Genomic DNA, 17,177 nt, shown 5'->3' on the forward strand with positions numbered 1-17,177 from the left:
TTCTAGGAAACTGTCTCTTGATTTGCTTGAAGAAAAGCTTGGGTGAAATTTATGGCATGATTCTCTTGTGCATGGTGATCAATTCAGTAGCTTGTGGCCCTTCATTTGGTCAATAGCAATAGCAACAAGCAATAAGTGTGAAGGGAGGTTTTCTTTGATTGTCTCAAGAGTTTTAAGCCGTGGGCAAGGCTACAAGGTGGGTTAAACGTTGAAAGAAAGATCCATGTTCAGGCTCATTGGCATCCAGTCAAGTCTTTGGCAAGCAAGGTTCTATCTGATCCTTCAGGGGGTTCTTGTCAGGAGTTCATGATTTCTTGGAAGTGGTGATTTTCATATGTTCCAGTGCTCTTTGCATTTCCAATCAATTATTTGTGATTATTAGCATATGGTGTTTTTCCATTTTTGAGTTGATCTTGGGATTGTGTTTCCCCTCGGTATGTTTTTGAACGTGACTGTTGTTCCAGTTATAAAGGCATTTCTGAGTTGCCAGCCGCCAACACTCCATCGCAGGTTTTATGCCACCACTGTGGCGTCACACACCACCACCAAGGGGTTCTCAAGATTGACGCCTCGCCTACTCCCATCCTCTAAGCTTGGAGAATTTTTCTATATTGGTGCCATCGTGATCGTGGTTGTGGACTTTTCTTTTTGAATTCATCATGGGTGTTGATGCCCACTTAGTTGCTCCACCCCTCCAATCATTGTATCAGTTTTCTTTTAGTCTCATAGACCCTAACCCTTTGGTCTTTCAAAGACTTTAATAAACTCTCTCTCTCTCTCTCTCTCTCTCTCTCTCTCTCTCTCCCCCCCCTTGGGAGCTGCCATGTGCCCTCCCTAAAGCAGATATACGTTTCTTGCTGTCCCATAGACCTTTTGGTCTCCAGTGGACGTTAATAGACTCTCTCTCTCTCTCTCTCTCTCTCTCTCTCTCTCTCTCTCTCTCTATCTATCTATCTATCTATCTATATCCTTCTTTCTTGCCTATTTCTGTCCCATGCATGCTTCATGGTTAAATGCAAGATGGGAATGCCTGCACTGAAAAAAGACATTCTGACCTAAATTGAGGCCGAATGTCCTATGCACTTCCTTCCAAGGGATACACATCGTCACAGATGATGAGCTTCATTGATGCTTACTTTCAAGGCATACCTATAAATGCAAACGAAGCCTTCAATCGCCTCAATGGTTCTATATGTACCCATAAGAAATACACACAGATATGTATTGGAATTATGGCAGGATAAAGATATGCATTACACCATTTGAAATGCTAATTTAGATCAGGAAAATAGAGGATGAGGAGTACTAACTTTGGATCCGGAACAGGGTATATATTACGGGTGATAATTTTGCAGAACTCTAGCTTCAATTCATGGTAAGTGCCTCGAAACGGAAGCACTGTGGGACCCTTTGCACCCCCTGTCATAATTCCAATACACTCTATATTAAAATTTGGATTGAAAACATAGTATCAATTGTTTGCAAAGCTCCAGTTTTAGCTCAGCATAATGCCTTGGGATGGAAGAAGTGTGGAATGCTTTGTACCACCTGCCATGTGTCCAACATAATCTGACTGAAGCCCTGCACATGTGATCAACCACCTGGATTTTACTACTTTTGACCCCTTCCCATGGATTTCAATACCATTTCTTTCATCAGTTTCAATACCTGTCACTTTGAAACTGCATTACAAAAAAGGAATCAGATATCAACTGCAGATATCGAGGAGCATCACAACTAGTAGAGAATGATAAAGCTCAAGACGTCACAATACGATTCAATTTGCATGCCCAGCAAAATGTCTAGCACATTTCAGCATTCCTTCTAAACCGTTTGCAATTTTCCTTCTAAATTATAAAGACAACAACCTACCCAAAACGTATCTGACCCTGACCGCTTGCAAGGAGCTCTTTAGCATAGGACAAGCCCACAGCAGCATAATCTGTGATTCCAGTATTAGGTGAATGAAGTGCCCGTAGTGCCTTGACATTGGGCTCCAAATCAAGCACCTGCTTTGCATTCAATATTTCGAGCCCTTCAACTTTATTGGTTGTTGCCCTCTCATACAGGTCTTCCAATATTGGAATCTCATAATCACGAGTTGCAACAATCAATTTGCCCACCCTCTTGTAAGGTAGATTCTTCCTTTCACAATATTCGTACAACTTCCTTGCTCCTTCTACACACAATTTTGCCATGTCACTTCCAGGCTCGTAATATATGCCTGCATGTATCACTCCACTGTAAAAGAACCATCTGCCTTAGCTAAGGAATCCACATTACATTGTGACATATTCTATACTTGCATCTACTTGTCTGAAAATATGCTCTTGAAGAATTTGTGCATCCAAAGAAAAGGCTGATCGAGCAGGTGACAAAGTGCACATATAATGACTTTAACAGAAAAGAATGTGTGTGACAGACCTTGCATTGATCTTGTCAGCAAGCTAACTTCATGCAGACATGCAGTTTCATTTGACTAACCACCATTGCCGAAAAAGGTATACACGTTTTCCAGCATGGATGGTGAGCATGCATGCATATCATACAAAGATATCTAGGTGTATACCAACCATATATCCATTGCTGACCAAATAATTATATATGCCTCTATATCTAAAAGAAGATATGTGTGTGTGTGTGTGTGTGTGTGTGTGTGTGTGTGTGTAAGTTTAGATTAAAAATTCCCGTCAATAAATGAGCCATACAATTAATTCCATCAATTGGATAAAAGTTTTTTTTTTTTAAGGAGAACATATAAGGAAAAAATGTTTGAGACATCTAAGTTGAAAAATGCAACTAGAGTTTGCAAAAATTTCCACCAAAATTAAAATTTTTTAATAATATTGAGTTTGGCAAACACAATATTGAAAGGAGACGTCGAATCCTCAAGCAATCCAAGTTCCAAGGTCAGGGTCCACTTACCTGCCACCATCCAAACAAACTAGGTGTTAGAACATCATAGTATGTTCGACTCTCAAAGAGTCTATGTCTCATATCTTTTGGCACTACCCCGAGACACATGACTTCTTGGGCATCCTTCAGCAGAGATTGCAATTGAGATTTCCTCAGAATTCTTTTGGGAAGCTTTTCTGTCTTTATGGGATATATCCTCGATGGCCGGATTTTGAGTTGTTCTTTACCTGGGTTCGCTACTACTGGGCACTCTGGACTCTTTAAGAAGATAGAAATCACAGAGTCTTTGGTGATCCTATGTTTTCTCCTTTTGTTTTCTTTCGTCGTTCTTTGCAACAATCACTCTTTGATCATTTGCAAACTCACTACATAGATTATGATGTATATTTGTTCTACATGGAGATTTTCTCTCGATGTACTTTTCCAGCTTTCCAGTTTTGGGATAGCTTTCTTGTAATATAAAGCATTCAAAGTTTTCACAAAAAATGTGTGTGTGTGTGTAAAGAAATATGTGTCTGGCTATTTGTCGTCAGTGTTTGGTTTTGAGGGAGTCTGTGTCTCATATTTTTTGGCACTTTCCCAAGACACGGGACTTCTTGGACATCCTTCGGCAGAGATTACAAAGTTGTTCTTTACCTTGGTTCGCTACTGGGCACTCTGGACTCTCTGGAAAGATAGAAACCACAGAGTCTGTGGTGACCTATTTTTGCTACTTTTATTTTCTTTCGTCGTTCTTTGCAGCAATAGCTCTTTGATTGTCTGCAAACTCACTACATAGACTACGATGTATATTTGTCCTACACGGAGATTTTCCCTTGATGTACTTTTTCAGCTTTCCAGTTTTGGGATAGCTACCTTGTAATATAAAGCATTCAAAGTTTTCACCTAGAAAAAAAAGTGTGTGTGTAAATAGAGTGTGTTTCTAGCAAACATCCTATCAAATTATGAACCGTTTCTGTTCAAAACCTACAAAACATGTTTCACGAAACATTTTCTGATACGTTCTGGTAACATTTAAATAGGAGTAGGTGTTAGATATATGTAGGTAGGCTTCTAAATATAAGATTTGACCTCAATTCTTTGAGATTCCTTGGGTAAGGTAGCTCCTACGCATGTACACCCTTGTTCGTCGTGAGTACACGTTGGTATGAAAGGCATTTTTGACTATTAAGCAGACTAGATCCCTCAAGGGTCACACCTCCGGTTGGGTGGTGAGATAACTTGCTCTTCCTTAGATGCTTGACTGTCATGATTGACATGGCAAGATAACAACCACATAATTGGCAAAATGTTTTTTTGGGCATGGAGCTTGTTATAGCAAAGACACGTATTGCAAGACAGGGTTCTTGTAGATTTTCTATGGTTCAATGAGCTAATCTGAGAGTCTAGATGCTGAATTGTGAGCAAGTTACTATTTTGGGAGGGAAGACTTGAGTAATAAACAAAGTTTGAAAAGCTTGCACATAAGATAGCACCTCAAAAAAAGGCTGGATCTTGCTTTTCTTCGTTATCATGCTATATTGCATTAAACATGTGTATTTTCTAGGAAGCGTAGCATAGTTATTGCACACTCAAAAATTCAAATTGCATCAATCGGACGGCCCCACTTCTCTATCTAATCATGCATATGGCCTAAGGCTGCTTTGGAAGCACAAGTATCGTGGAAGAGCTTTAGGCTGTGCAAGTTTCATGGACAAAGTCCTGATTGCAACCAAGAGGGGGGAGCACAAATTCATGTTTACAATGGTTGGTTGCTATAACATGACAATTCTACCACATAAGAAGATGCTCTTGTTAGAAGGATGGTCACTAACCCATGTCTGAGCCCCCATATGAGGAGGACAATGGGTTAGTAGACCAAGGTAGGTAGGCTTACCTGGAATTGGAGAACAAGCTGGTGCACAACGTCTGCGACGTTTGTAGATCCGTACCAAGCATGTTCACATGAGTCTACTGCCGATGCAACTGGAGTGAGAACAAGGTCGGGAGCATGAAAACCATGTTGTATCCCATTGTCTATTGCCAGGGTAGAAGGTCATCAATTTAAGGGGGGTATGTTGGATAAATTGATGTTTAGGGGACACACTTATGGGCATGGTCATGTGGTGTGTGTGTGCCAGTGTGCTAGTGCTTGTGTAGGACATGGTGTGAGTGCTAGTGAGCACCATGGTAGGTGTGTCAAGTGACTCATCAGTTAGGTGTCACCCATCTAGGTGTGATTGAGATAAATTAGGGACTTGGTGGGCAGTTTGATGGAGGACTTGGGGGTGTTACTGATGGAGACAATGAGGGAGATAATCATGTTGGGGTAAAGGGCAGTGTGCCCGCCCACTTGTACAGTGCCCGTGTAATACTCATATATATGATAGAGGAATAAGTTGGAGTAGCTTTTGCTCCACCACTTTTGGTGTCTCCTTATCCCTTTGTGTGTGCTTTCCTCTCCCACAACTGGTATCAGAACCCATGGCGTTCGATCTACAAGGAGCTCGGTGAGAGGAGCACGGGCACTGCTTCGAGAGATCTATCGGGAGCTTTGGAGAGCTCGATTCTCTCATTCACGGGGAGATTTTAGGTAGACATCATCCAAATCTGTTTGCTCTACAACACAGCTGCAAGAATCACTTTGGGTTATCTTCCAGCGCTCCAGTGCTCCAGCAACCTGCAGAACCCATCCACGCGCGTTGCTGGATGGACAATAGAGCTTCGGAGCTCAGAGGCAACTTGGCTCGTGAGCACTATCTTTGTTGATGTGCTGCTACTGTGCAGGAGCTCGGAGATGCGGTCGTTGGTGGCTACGTAGTTTTTTTTTTGTAGGTTGTTGCCTTTGCTGTAGAGAGGAGGCCTTGCAAGGTTTGTGGCCTTGCTGTGCTCTAGAGTCATCGATTGACCAGAGAGGTGGCTATGGAGCTGTTTGTGGAGGCATAGGCTGGCGTAGCAGACCGTTGTTGTGTGAAGGCTGGAGCATGCATTGTCATAGAGCTGTATGATGGCGCCGAGACGGACATGGAAACTGGCCGACTGAACGTGAGAAGCTTGCAATCATAGAAGGAGCGGTAGAGAAGGTTCATCGGCTGGCTAGATATGTTGAAGCCACATGAAATAGAGCCGCTTGGGAGGTTTGTCAGCTTTACATGCCTATTGAAGCGGTGGCTTGGCCTCGAGGTAGTACTAGGAGCCTGTGAAGCTTCTGGTTGATGCAGTTGGATGCCTAGGGGATTGCCAGTGATTGCATTTGTTCTCTTGGAGCTGAGGACACGCTGATCTTGAGGTTTTTGCAGGATATTTTACGTGTTTTTACGAGATTTGCACAATGGAGTTTTGGCATTTTTGTGCTTGTGCACTGAGCAGTTGGTTACAGCTACTACTGAGCTATGTGTGCCATTTATTCAGTGCATTTGGGTCCTTGTACATACATACTCTGGTGCATCTTAGTCCTTGTGGACATTCCATTACAGTTGGTCTGATTTTGACAGTTTGGCTTGGCTTGGGGATACGGTTAGGCACCCTGAGCAATAGTAGGCTGACATTGAGACTCACGGTTTAGGAGTTCTCTTGTCAGAGGCCATTGCAGATACTTTTGTTGACTGTGGACACATGCTTTGAGGTCATTTTGACAAAGATTCAATGGACATTTTGACGGTTTTACACCTACATGTATGGTGGTGTTTATGTCAGTTCATTGAGTAGCTGAGGAGGATGTATTGTCAGTGATTTGCCATTGTTTGGAGCACATTTCAGGGCTGTTTTGCCAATGCTTTTGGGCTATTTTATCGCTGATCTATGAGCATTCTCGGGGCTGATTTGGTTGGGCATTGTACTTGCCATTTTGCTGGTGTTGCAGTTGACATACGGGGTGATCTGTTGGATGTATTTTGACCGTTTTTGGGGCTGTTTTGCTGGAGCAGATGAGTGCTGTAAAGGGCAGCAAGCATACAAGGAAGCTGCTACTGCTGTTTTTATGACAAAACAGTCACTTTCAGGACTGAGTACCTTTTTCCTGGTGCGGAATTGCACTTTGTGCCGAACTGGAAAGTTGTAGTTCGCAGAACAAACTTTAACTTTGCTTATGGAAGCAAGTTGATCCGGTATACGCTGCAAGAGTTACAGCCTCTGCAAAACCACAAAAAGTTACAGTCTACTGTCTATTTGTGACCAATGTGTAGGAAGCTGTTTTCAGGTGAGAATATCTGAGAATCCACAAGGATTTGGCTCTTGAGGTCAACTGACAAGTTGTAGATCTTTCTACAAGCTACAACTTTGCTGTTTACATCTTTGGCGTCCGGTCTTTCCGTGAAAAGATATCACTGTTCAAAAACAGGGACAGCGTGTTATCTTGCCCAAAGTGGATGTGAGGTATTGTTGTAGGAATTTCTCTTGCACAACAGTGAATTGGAAACTCACAGTAAATTACAAAAAGTGATTGGGATCTCACTTCAGTCCAAGGGCATTATTAGCACTTTGGCAAGTCACTTTGGCACATTTGGCAAGTGGTGAATGCTTGATTTTGATGCCAAAGGGTTGCACACTTAAGGTGATGCATTGGTGATGCAATAAATGCCATTTCGATGCATTATGGATTTGCATTGGTGGATGCCGCACTGATGTTTATGGATAGTTGAGCTGGGCTCCTACTGCCATTGGTTGAGCAGGCATTGCTCATTTGGTTCAGTGCATTGCTTACTTGGATTTGCCAGGCATTGGCAGGTTACTGGGCTGCATATATTCTTGTTTATGCCTCTTTATGGCTGAGTGCTTTTGAGCATTGGATTAGCCAGTTGGTTGTGAGCTATTGTGCCACAGATATGGCATCTACAGCTGGTAGTGCCCTCTTTGATATTGAGAGGTTGGATGGATCAAACTTTCAGTATTGGAAAGAGCGAATTTATGATGTGTTAGTGCAGAGAAGAGGCAGCATAAGCCCATACAATGCAAAGGTGTCAAGCCTAATAGCATTAAACAGAGTGATTGGGATGACATGGATGAGCAAGCACGCTCTATCATTCAGTCATCACTCTCGAAGTCAGTCTACTTGCAAGTACAGGATGGTGTACAGGGTGTAGACTGCATGACAGAACTCAATTCATGGAGACTACAATGAGGATCAAGGCCATGGGTTGCCATGATGGCAGATTTGACCCAATGGAGAACAAGAAAGGGCTCAACAAGGGAAAAACACAAAGTACAGGACCACTACCTAGGCTCTGATACCAATGAAACCACTATGTGCTTTTCAACAATTCAGATAAAGAGTTTTAAAGACTATTTTTACAGACTTCTCACAATGCACATGGATGCAAGTTGGATTGGAGTTTGCATGAATGAGAATGCTTGCATTTCTTGATAATTTTAAAGAGCACCAAGAGAAATTCAATGATTGCACTCAAGTTGAGGGGCCAAGACGGGACCCCCCCCTTATTCAATGGAGATACAAGACCAAGCTGCAATGCATCTTACAAACTTTGACTTAAGCTCGTGAGAGCGATAGGACTCAGACACAACAGAAAAACAAGGGATGCTCAAATTGAGCTTTGTACAAGTAATGACTCAATGCTGGAACTAGTGGGAACTGGACTCCCTCGGTACCACAATCCGCAAGGAAGATGTATGTTTAATCCAAACTTCATCCAACAATAGTAGCACATTCTAGATTTCTAGGGAAAGAAATCACAATGTGGAAATGAGAGTAGGAATTCTGAAAACAAACAGAAACTCAGATACAAACTCCTCTTCATCCTCGCTTCTTTGAGGATGGAGTCCTTGGTGCAATAGCAGCCTCCCCTTGCTGAAAAGATCTGGATTCTAATGCTGGAGAGCGGAAAAAGTCAGAGAAGGGTACTGCAGTCTAGAGAGAGAAGGCCCTAGAGTGGAGTAATGTTCTAGAGAGAGAGTGCTTTGGCTGCTCCAAGGTAGGGGACAGAGAAAAGGATGCTGCTGCTGATCCAAAAGTGACAAGAGAAGAAGATTTCTGCTGAGAGAGTGTTGGAGGTGGTGGCCTTCACCCTTGTATACATGGAGTGGTCCATGGAAAAACACAAAGAGCTGGAGGAGGCCCACGCAGTTGATACCTGTACTAGGGGGATTTCCATCCCATTAGCAATATGTACCCTTGGAGAGCCTTGAATATATTAACCCCTTGAGTCCTCCACAGTCATTCCCTCCCGTGACTTTTTGGGGAGCTGTGGAGCATGTGCGCAGCTATGGGACGGGCTTGAGGACCCTGCACCCGGCGCGAATCCAATGTCACATGGCAGCCTTTGTTTGGCTGCCAACATGGTATCAGAGCAGGTGGCGGCTGTCGCGGATGTGACACGTGGCAGTCGCGTAGAATTCTAGACCTATGTCCTGTGCAGAGGTGTCACAATATGCAGATTGGGCATGGAGGGTGGTGATTCACGGCGTGATTTGCAGTAGGACAGTATTACGGTGGGCGGCTGCTAGCACCGGTGGTTGCTGTCTGTCGGCTTGCATGGTTTTTCATGCACTTTGGGCACAGCTTCGGTTTGCTGACCCCGTGGGATTTGTCCACATGGCATTGTTTGGTGTGCTGGTCTTGATTTGGCCAGTGCCTTGATTGGTGCTTTGGGGTTCGTCCACAAGGGGGGTGTTGGAGGTGGTGGCCTTCACCCTTGCATACATGGAGTGGTCCACGGAAAAATACAAAGAGCTGGAGGAGGCCCTGCGCAGTTGACACATGTACTAGGGGGGATTTCCATCCCATAAGCAATATGTACCCTTGGAGAGCCTTGAAGATATTAACCCCTTGAACATCCCTTCCCGTGACTTTTTGGGGAGCTATGGAGCATGCGTGTGGCTATGGGATGGGCTTGGAAGTTGGCGACCCCGCACCCGGCACGAATCTAGTGCCATGTGGCAGCCTTTGTTTGGCTTCCAATAGAGAGAGGGCTGAAACTGTAGAGAGAGGAGATGGCTGCTAGAGAGAAAGAGAAAGCTTGGCAGAAGAAAGAATACTGTTGCACCACCAAGAGGGCCTGAGAGAGGTTGGCTGCACCAAGATGGTGAAGGGAGGAGGGCTGCTGCACCAAGGAGGGAGGAAGAACAGAAAATGGACGTGGGATTTGTGTCAAATGAGGGAGAGAGGGCCTTCTTTTATAGGCCCAGCCCACCCCCTTGCCCAAGTTGGCAAGTTTTCCCAGTCCACCAAGTGGTGGGCGAGCCCCCACACATCAGCTTGCATGCCACCCCACCCCCTAATGCATGGCCAAGTGGTTGGGCCAGCTGTCCTTGTTGCCAACTCAGCCTGCCATGTGTCAATCTGTTGCATGTCAGCCTGTCACGTGTTAGTCTTCCATGTTTCACTTGGCATGTGTCAGTCTAGCAGGTGTCACCTGAAAACCCTGAAATTCCAAGTGGTTAGAATTGAATTCTGACTTCACCAATGGGTTCCTGGTGAGTAGTCCTACACATTGACCTATTCTAAAGTCATGTTTGAGCTTAATTGACCTCAGTTAAGAGGTTTATTTGTTTGTCGTCTTATCTTGTATCTCCATGTCTCTTGGCATTGGCTCACTGTTAGAAATGGAGCATGAGCAAGAGCAAGTGAGCAAGTGAGCAAATGAGAGCAATCGCAAGTCAAATTTCATTCATGAGTAGGGTTACATATAGTGGAATGCCCCTGAGTAGGTGGTTCCAGATCCATGATTTGTGGGAGAGGGGAGCACACACAAAGGGATAAGGAGACACCAGAAGTGGTGGAGCAAAAGCTACTCCAGTTTATTCCTCTATCATATATATATGAGTATACACGGGCACTGTACAAGTGGGTGGGCACACTGCCCTTTACCCCAACAACCTCCCACTTAAAGGCAGTGTGCCTTTAAGGGAGTATAGTACACATATAATACAATCAGCCATCGGCTGAAAAACAAGATGACCAAACCGTCATCCTATGCCCATCGGCACTTTACAACGTGCAAAGTGCATAGATGACAAGCTGCTAGCAGACATCAAGTCTGCAGGATAGAAAATGACAAGCTGTAGATGCCTGTCAACCAAGATCTCATGCCAGATCTCACTGGGAGAGTGAACTCTCACCACCACGTGCTCCTATGCTAAGTCCATAGCACCCGAACTGTCACTATGCAAAGAAAATGTCTTTGTACCACCTGTGACCATAAGCACATGCCCTACAATAGACCTCTACCGATCTACCCAATCTACATCGCCTGCATGCTGCTCCTGGAAGCATAAGGACATGATGTCCACAACCGCTTCACTACTGCCAAAATCTGCCATAATCATGCTACCAACTCCCACTGCAACGGAAGCAAGAACCGGAAGTGTAGTCCCAATGGCAAACATGTGAGAACCAAGTCTCAACCCAGTCATGGATACATGAAGTACTATGGCTGCTATATCAACCATAACTTGCTGCTCAATTGATCTGTGATCGTCAAACCTACTGTGTTTCATGTATCGAGCCAATATAGGCAATGGAGTACTTGGTAACTTCCCCCTTTCCATACGGAAACAACCAAGTATCGGAAGACAAACATCATCAAGACCATGCAGCTCCCACTGCAAAGCATCCATGTCCATAAAGGACCATATGACAAGTAGCCCCAGAAGGATAGCAACCTCCTGAATACTAAGACCATAACCTGTCTCACTGCGCATCACATCCTGAGCTCTCATAACAGTATCAAACCTATGAAGCCAAGCTCGAGGGGATTGCTTCTAGCCATGGAGGCACTTACGAAGCAAACATATCAATGATTCCTGCCCATGCGAAATATGACCTGAGTTAATAACTGCAGAAACCACATCTGTCCTGGCATAACCAGCCAATGGATCATACCGGGCATCACTAGCCCAAGTATCCTGCTCACCATGCATAGCCTCATCCTCATCTGCAAGAGGCACTCCGCATCCTGGGAGCAAACTGTAACTGTCCATAGAAGATGCATCAACAATCTCCATATGAGTATAAACCTGTGGAATACTCGAGACATCTGACCGTCTCTAACCAAAATCAAGAAGTAATCATGGCTGTCCCAACTTTATAACCTGCCCACTGTGGGAAAAACCTCCCACTCCAAGGGATATGGGCTGCCCTTGCAAAGAATTTGGAGGTATCACTGCACTTAACCCTCCTGGAACACCACTTTCCTGCTATCCATAGTCCTGGGCTGTCTAAACATAGCATTCTCTCTGAAATAGATATTATGGCTGCATATTAGCTCTTTAGATGAAGAATCCCATAACCTGTAGTCCCTATTGGACTCACTGTATCCAAGGAAGATACACCTCCTCGATCGGGAACCATGAGCACAAGCCTCGCAGCCAAACACACGTAAATGCTCATAACATGGTGCCCTGCCTATCAAGAAGTCAAATGGCACTCTACCATCCATAGATCTCCTGGGTGACCTATTAAGCAAGTATGCAGCTGTCTTACATGCCTCAGCCCAATAGCATTCGGTAAGACTTGCATATCGTAGCATGCTACCAATCCTGTCCAATAGAATCCGATTTATGCCTTCTGCCAAGGAATCATGAGCAGAAAGATGAGGAGTGGTCAACACCCTCCTGATACCAAGTGTATCACATAGATGCTGAAATCTAGAAGAAGTAAACTCTGCATCACCATCAGTCATCAAGCTCAATAGCTTCTTTCCTGACTGATTTTCAGCATTACCCAGAAGCGCTGAAATGTATCATATACATCATGCTTCTGATGAGATATACCCATATATACTTCATAGCAGCATCAATAAATGTCACAAAGTAAGAGGCGCCACCCAGTGAAACGGTAGGCATAGGCCCACAAACTGCACTATGAACCAACTGCAATGGCTCAACATACCTCTCACTAATTGTCTTCCTCAATGCTTCCACGCAGGAGTGTCTACGGGAGTTCTCCACTTGCCATTGGTTCATCATGGGAGGATCATGACATAAAATCTGAGAGACATCCATAACAGGAATGTATCTCAATGTTGTAAGCTTAGGCTTCCATACCTGCAGCAGACATATGTCCAAGTCTGGCATACCATAAACTAACTTATGGCTGCTTACTAATCATAAGCATCTGATCCTAGACACCTGATACATGCAATGCATAAGAGAATCCAACCCATTTTTTTGATGTCACTCCCATTTAACAAACTAGCTCCTGCGAGCCTCCCCTCCCCTCCCGCAACCTCTACCTCCCCCTAGCTCCTACTCGCCTCGACCACCCCCACCCCCTGCCTCTCCGCCCTCACCCCCCCCCTCACCCGCCGTTTCACCTCGCCACTACCGCCGCGCCCCCTCGCCTCCACTCTCACCCCCCTCGTCCCCCTCCGCTCTCACCCCTCGCCTCTCCGCCTCACCCCTCGCCTCTCCGCTCCCTCACCCCCTCGCCCCTCCGCCTCACCCCGTCTCACGCCGCCCCCCCTCGCCGCTCCGCCTCACCCCCCCGCCCCCTCGCTTCACCCGCCCCGCCGCCCCACTCCGCTCCTCCCCCGCCCCCCCGCTTCACCCCCCCGCCCCCTCGCCACACCGCCCCCGCCCCTCCCGCCCTTCCGCCCTTCCGCTCCACCCCAACCCCTTCCACCCCGCCCTTCCGCCCCCGCCCCTCCCGCCCTCTCGCTCCGCCCCGCCCTTCCGTCCCGCCCTTCCACCCCGCCCCCTCCCGCCCCGCCCCGCCTCTCCCCCGCTCCCGCCTCCTCACCTCACCCGTTCTCCGTCCTCACTCCCCCACCCCGCGCCACCTCCGCCTCCCGGCCTCCCGCCCCGTTTCCTCCGCCCTCCGCCCTCCATCCTTCCCGCTTTCCGCCTCCGCACCCGTCTTCTTCACACCCAGGCTCCACCCTCCCACATCTATCCCCCCCTTTTTCTGGGTTATACTTGTCAGGGACCTAGGCTCCCACTTTGGCTGGGTTATGCACGACACTTTCGCCGACGCGGTGACTACGGCAGGAGCCCCCCGAGTCCGTGTGGCTGTGGCGGATCCTGCGACTCTCCCTGCAGTGATCGAGATCGTGACAGATGCCGGCAGCATCACCCAGAGCATGGTAGTCACCGGACAGCCAAGCCAGTGCCTGAGGTGTCACGGCTTTGGGCACTTGGCGGCTGTTTGTCCACGATTCGCCAGCTCTTCTCGGCCTCCCCTGCCCCCTCCCCCTCCGCCCCCTCCCCCCCCCCTCCGGGCAGCCACGTCAGGAGAAGCTGAGGCAACCGGAGTCCGGTCCAGAGTTAGTTGGCGGTTGGACTCGGGTTAGAAGGAAAAGAGGAAAGAACAAGAAGATTTCTGATAAAGGCAAGGAGGCAGAGGTTACCCAACCTGCAGCAGCACCTCAGAGACCTGACAGGCAGCCGCCCCAGGGACCTGGGAGAGCTTCTTCTTCGACAGTAGCCCGCCCTTCACAGCCTCAGGTCCCCCTCTCTTCCGCTCCCCAGCCCCTTTCCACTCAGTCCCAGCCCCTTCCCCAGTTGCACCCTCCTTCTCCCGACCCGCAGTTTCAGCCCCCGCCTCTTCCTCCTCAGTCTCCTCCTCCTTCTCAGCCCCAGTTCCAGATGCATCCCCATCCCCCCCCCCCAGCCTCTCTCAGCTCTCCTGCAGAGTTAGCTGCACCGACGGCTCCTCAGCCGAGGGCAGCCCCCGCTCCACCTCCTCCGCTAGTCGCCTCCGTGGAGTCTGAGTCGCCTACCCCCCAGCCTCCTCCCCCTCCCCCTCCACTGGCAGGACACCCTGAGTCTACACCACCACTGAGCAGGCTTCCCTGTCCGCTAGCCCGTCCGCTAGCCCCTCAGTGGCAGACTCTGATGGGCCTCAGCTTCAGGAGAGAGAGCTTCCTCGTGACTTTTACAGATCTGGCCCCTGGGACTACTTGGATGTGGTCGACCTCGGGACCTTCCCTGCTTGTCTCGACATCAGTATCTTCCTGCTCCGCAAAGGGGCGGATGGGAAGATAGCCGCCTTGGCCCCTAGGGATGGCCCTAGCTTTGCTTTCACGTTCCTCAGCGACGGCACCGAGACTTGGACAGACGACTCGGTCTGGGAGGCTCTCAGAGAGCAGACGCACGCTCAGGTTTGCTCCTAGATAGGCCCGTCCGGTGGGCAGCTTCTCGAGACTCAGTGGTCTGAGGGTGACGTGCGCCTGCGGTGGCGTTGCGCCGCCAAACGCTTCAGACTGATTGTGATCCTCAGGCCCCCCTTGTCATGGCCCCTCCCCCAGGATGTCAGAGCCTGGACCCCTCAGAAACTCCGAGCCTTCTACGGGATGACTACTTCAGAGATCTCGAGCTGGCTCGAGAAAGCATTCGCTCATGGCACCAAAGGCCTCTCGCCTTTGCTGAAGGTGTTGAAGAACGGGCAAGACGACCCCGCCTCCCCCTCCAAACCTTCTCATAAGCGTCAGCGCCTCCACTCCGAAATGTCAGCTTCTTCATCGACTTCGACCGCGAGCAGACAGTTGTTCGCAGCCTCCCAGTCCTCACCATGAGCCTACACCTCGTATCCTGGAATGTGAACGGGTTTCATTCTTCTGGCACCCGTGGTCCTAGGAAGCTCATTTTGAGACAGGAACTTCAGCTAGCAGTGATTGGTCGTTTGGATGTACTTCTGCTCCAGGAGCACAAGCTTTCTACGGCTCACTCCCGTAGCTGCGGGAAGATTCTCCCTGGACGGTCTCACACTTATTGGGAGCCCTCGATCGGCGCACAGGGGAGGAGTGGAGGTGTCTGTACTTCCGTGTGCGAGCAGCTAGCCCAGGGAGTTCTCGGTCATGGCACGTTGATCCCAGGCCGTGCCCTTTGGGTAGGCCTGGAACTGGAGGGTTCCAGAATAGGAATCCTCAACATTTATGCTCCCACAGATCTCCGTTGCAGAGCCGCCTTCTGGAGGACACTTACAGGGATTCTCCCAGACATGGATTCCTGGATTGTTGGAGGTGACTTCAACAATCTGGAGACCTTGGAGGACCAGCAGGGCAGAGGACCGGAGTTTACAGGTATGTCTCAGGCAGAGCAGTCCGCTTGGGACTCATTCATCTTCGCGACAGGAGGTAGGGACAGTTGGAGAGACCCGTCCTTCCGGCGTTGGCACGGGAGCTTGGACTTCTCGTGGGGCTTCCGTAGGGAAGGAGGCAGACTCCTGGAGAGGCTGGATAGATTTTATGTCAGTGATTGGGCCATCAGCAGAGGCGGTCAGGCGGGTATAGTTCCAGGGACGACACTTTCCGACCATGCACCTGTGCTCTTATCATTAGACTCGGCAGTCCAGGCCCTTCCCCCCCGTTCATGCCGGATTCCCGACTCCATTTTCTCGAGGGTGGACGTGCGCAGCAGTATATGCAGTCTATGGGACAGAGATTGGGGCGAGTGCGTGGATCTGGTTGATTCGGTGGCGCAGGCTTTGCAGGAGTCCAGCCAGATTTGCCAGCTCGCAGCCCTACAGGTTCGACAGGAGTGGTGGGGCAGAGAGAGAGCTCTTCGGACGGACCTCGCCTCCATTCAGCGACTCCAGCAGGCAGCCCCGGGCTCGGAGGAGCTTCGGATCCAGGCCCTTCGAGCCAGAGCCCTTCTTGAGGAGACCCTCCAGCACCGTTCAAAGTTTTCCTATCACGCCTCTTCTGGGCTCGGAAGGGTGACCGGATGTGCAGGGAGTTCTTCAGGACGCATGGCCAGAGAGCAGCAAGGTGATCAGCTTCGGAGTCTCAGGACAGCGGAGGGGCACATCGTTACGGATCCGGGTGAGGTCTTGGGGTTGGCTACCGACTTCTACAGGACTCTTTTCCAGCAGGAGCCACTTGCCCCTCGCACTCGACGCTCCCGTGAGGAGGTGTGGAGGCACATTCCATCCCTGGTCCAGCCCAGCATGTAGGCGACGTTGGCACCATTCACTACGGACGAGATGTTGGAGGCCTTGATGGCCATCGACGGGCAGAAATGCCCGGGCGAGGATGGGCTATCCCGGGCATTCTTCACCTCCTTTTGGGATCAGATCCATCAGCCCCTCCTAGCAGCTCTTCAGAGGATTTTCAGCAGCGGTTATATGCCAGAGAGCCTCTCCTCGGGACTGATTTGCCTCATCCCGAAGGGAGGAGATAGACAGGAGATCCGTCAGTGGCGCCGGATCACCCTCCTTACCACTGCCTACAAAATCCTTGCCAAGATGATCAGCGCCAGAGTTCGGCCTCTACTTCCAGACCTCATTCATGACACTCAGACAGGATTTGTCCAGGATCGCAGTATCCTGGAAAATGTCTTCACCTTCTCAGAGGCGGCGGAGTGGGCTCAGCACAGTGGGTCACACCTAG

At 48.5% G+C, this 17,177-nt stretch overlaps 1 protein-coding gene across 2 annotated transcripts in view; it reads right to left on the reverse strand.

Moving 5' to 3' along the window:
- The window catches only part of LOC147899023 (uncharacterized), a 55,776-nt gene that overhangs the window by 21,599 nt on the left and 17,000 nt on the right, over window positions 1-17,177 (reverse strand). For both annotated transcript variants that reach the window (XR_015541374.1, XM_087377645.1), the window contains exons 2-4: window positions 1,873-2,241; window positions 1,549-1,682; window positions 1,311-1,419 (exon numbers count right to left, since the gene is read on the reverse strand). Coding sequence is in view for 1 of the 2 variants with exons in the window: in XM_087377645.1 (XP_087233771.1) it covers window positions 1,311-1,419; window positions 1,549-1,682; window positions 1,873-2,241 (612 nt within the window). In the remaining variant the exon portion in view is untranslated. The remainder of the gene's footprint in view (window positions 1-1,310; window positions 1,420-1,548; window positions 1,683-1,872; window positions 2,242-17,177) is intronic.

Source organism: Dipteris shenzhenensis, chromosome 8 (assembly GCF_047967505.1).
Source record: "Dipteris shenzhenensis isolate YYH24624 ecotype China chromosome 8, Dip_SZ_1.0, whole genome shotgun sequence".
NCBI classification, from domain to species: domain Eukaryota; kingdom Viridiplantae; phylum Streptophyta; class Polypodiopsida; order Gleicheniales; family Dipteridaceae; genus Dipteris; species Dipteris shenzhenensis.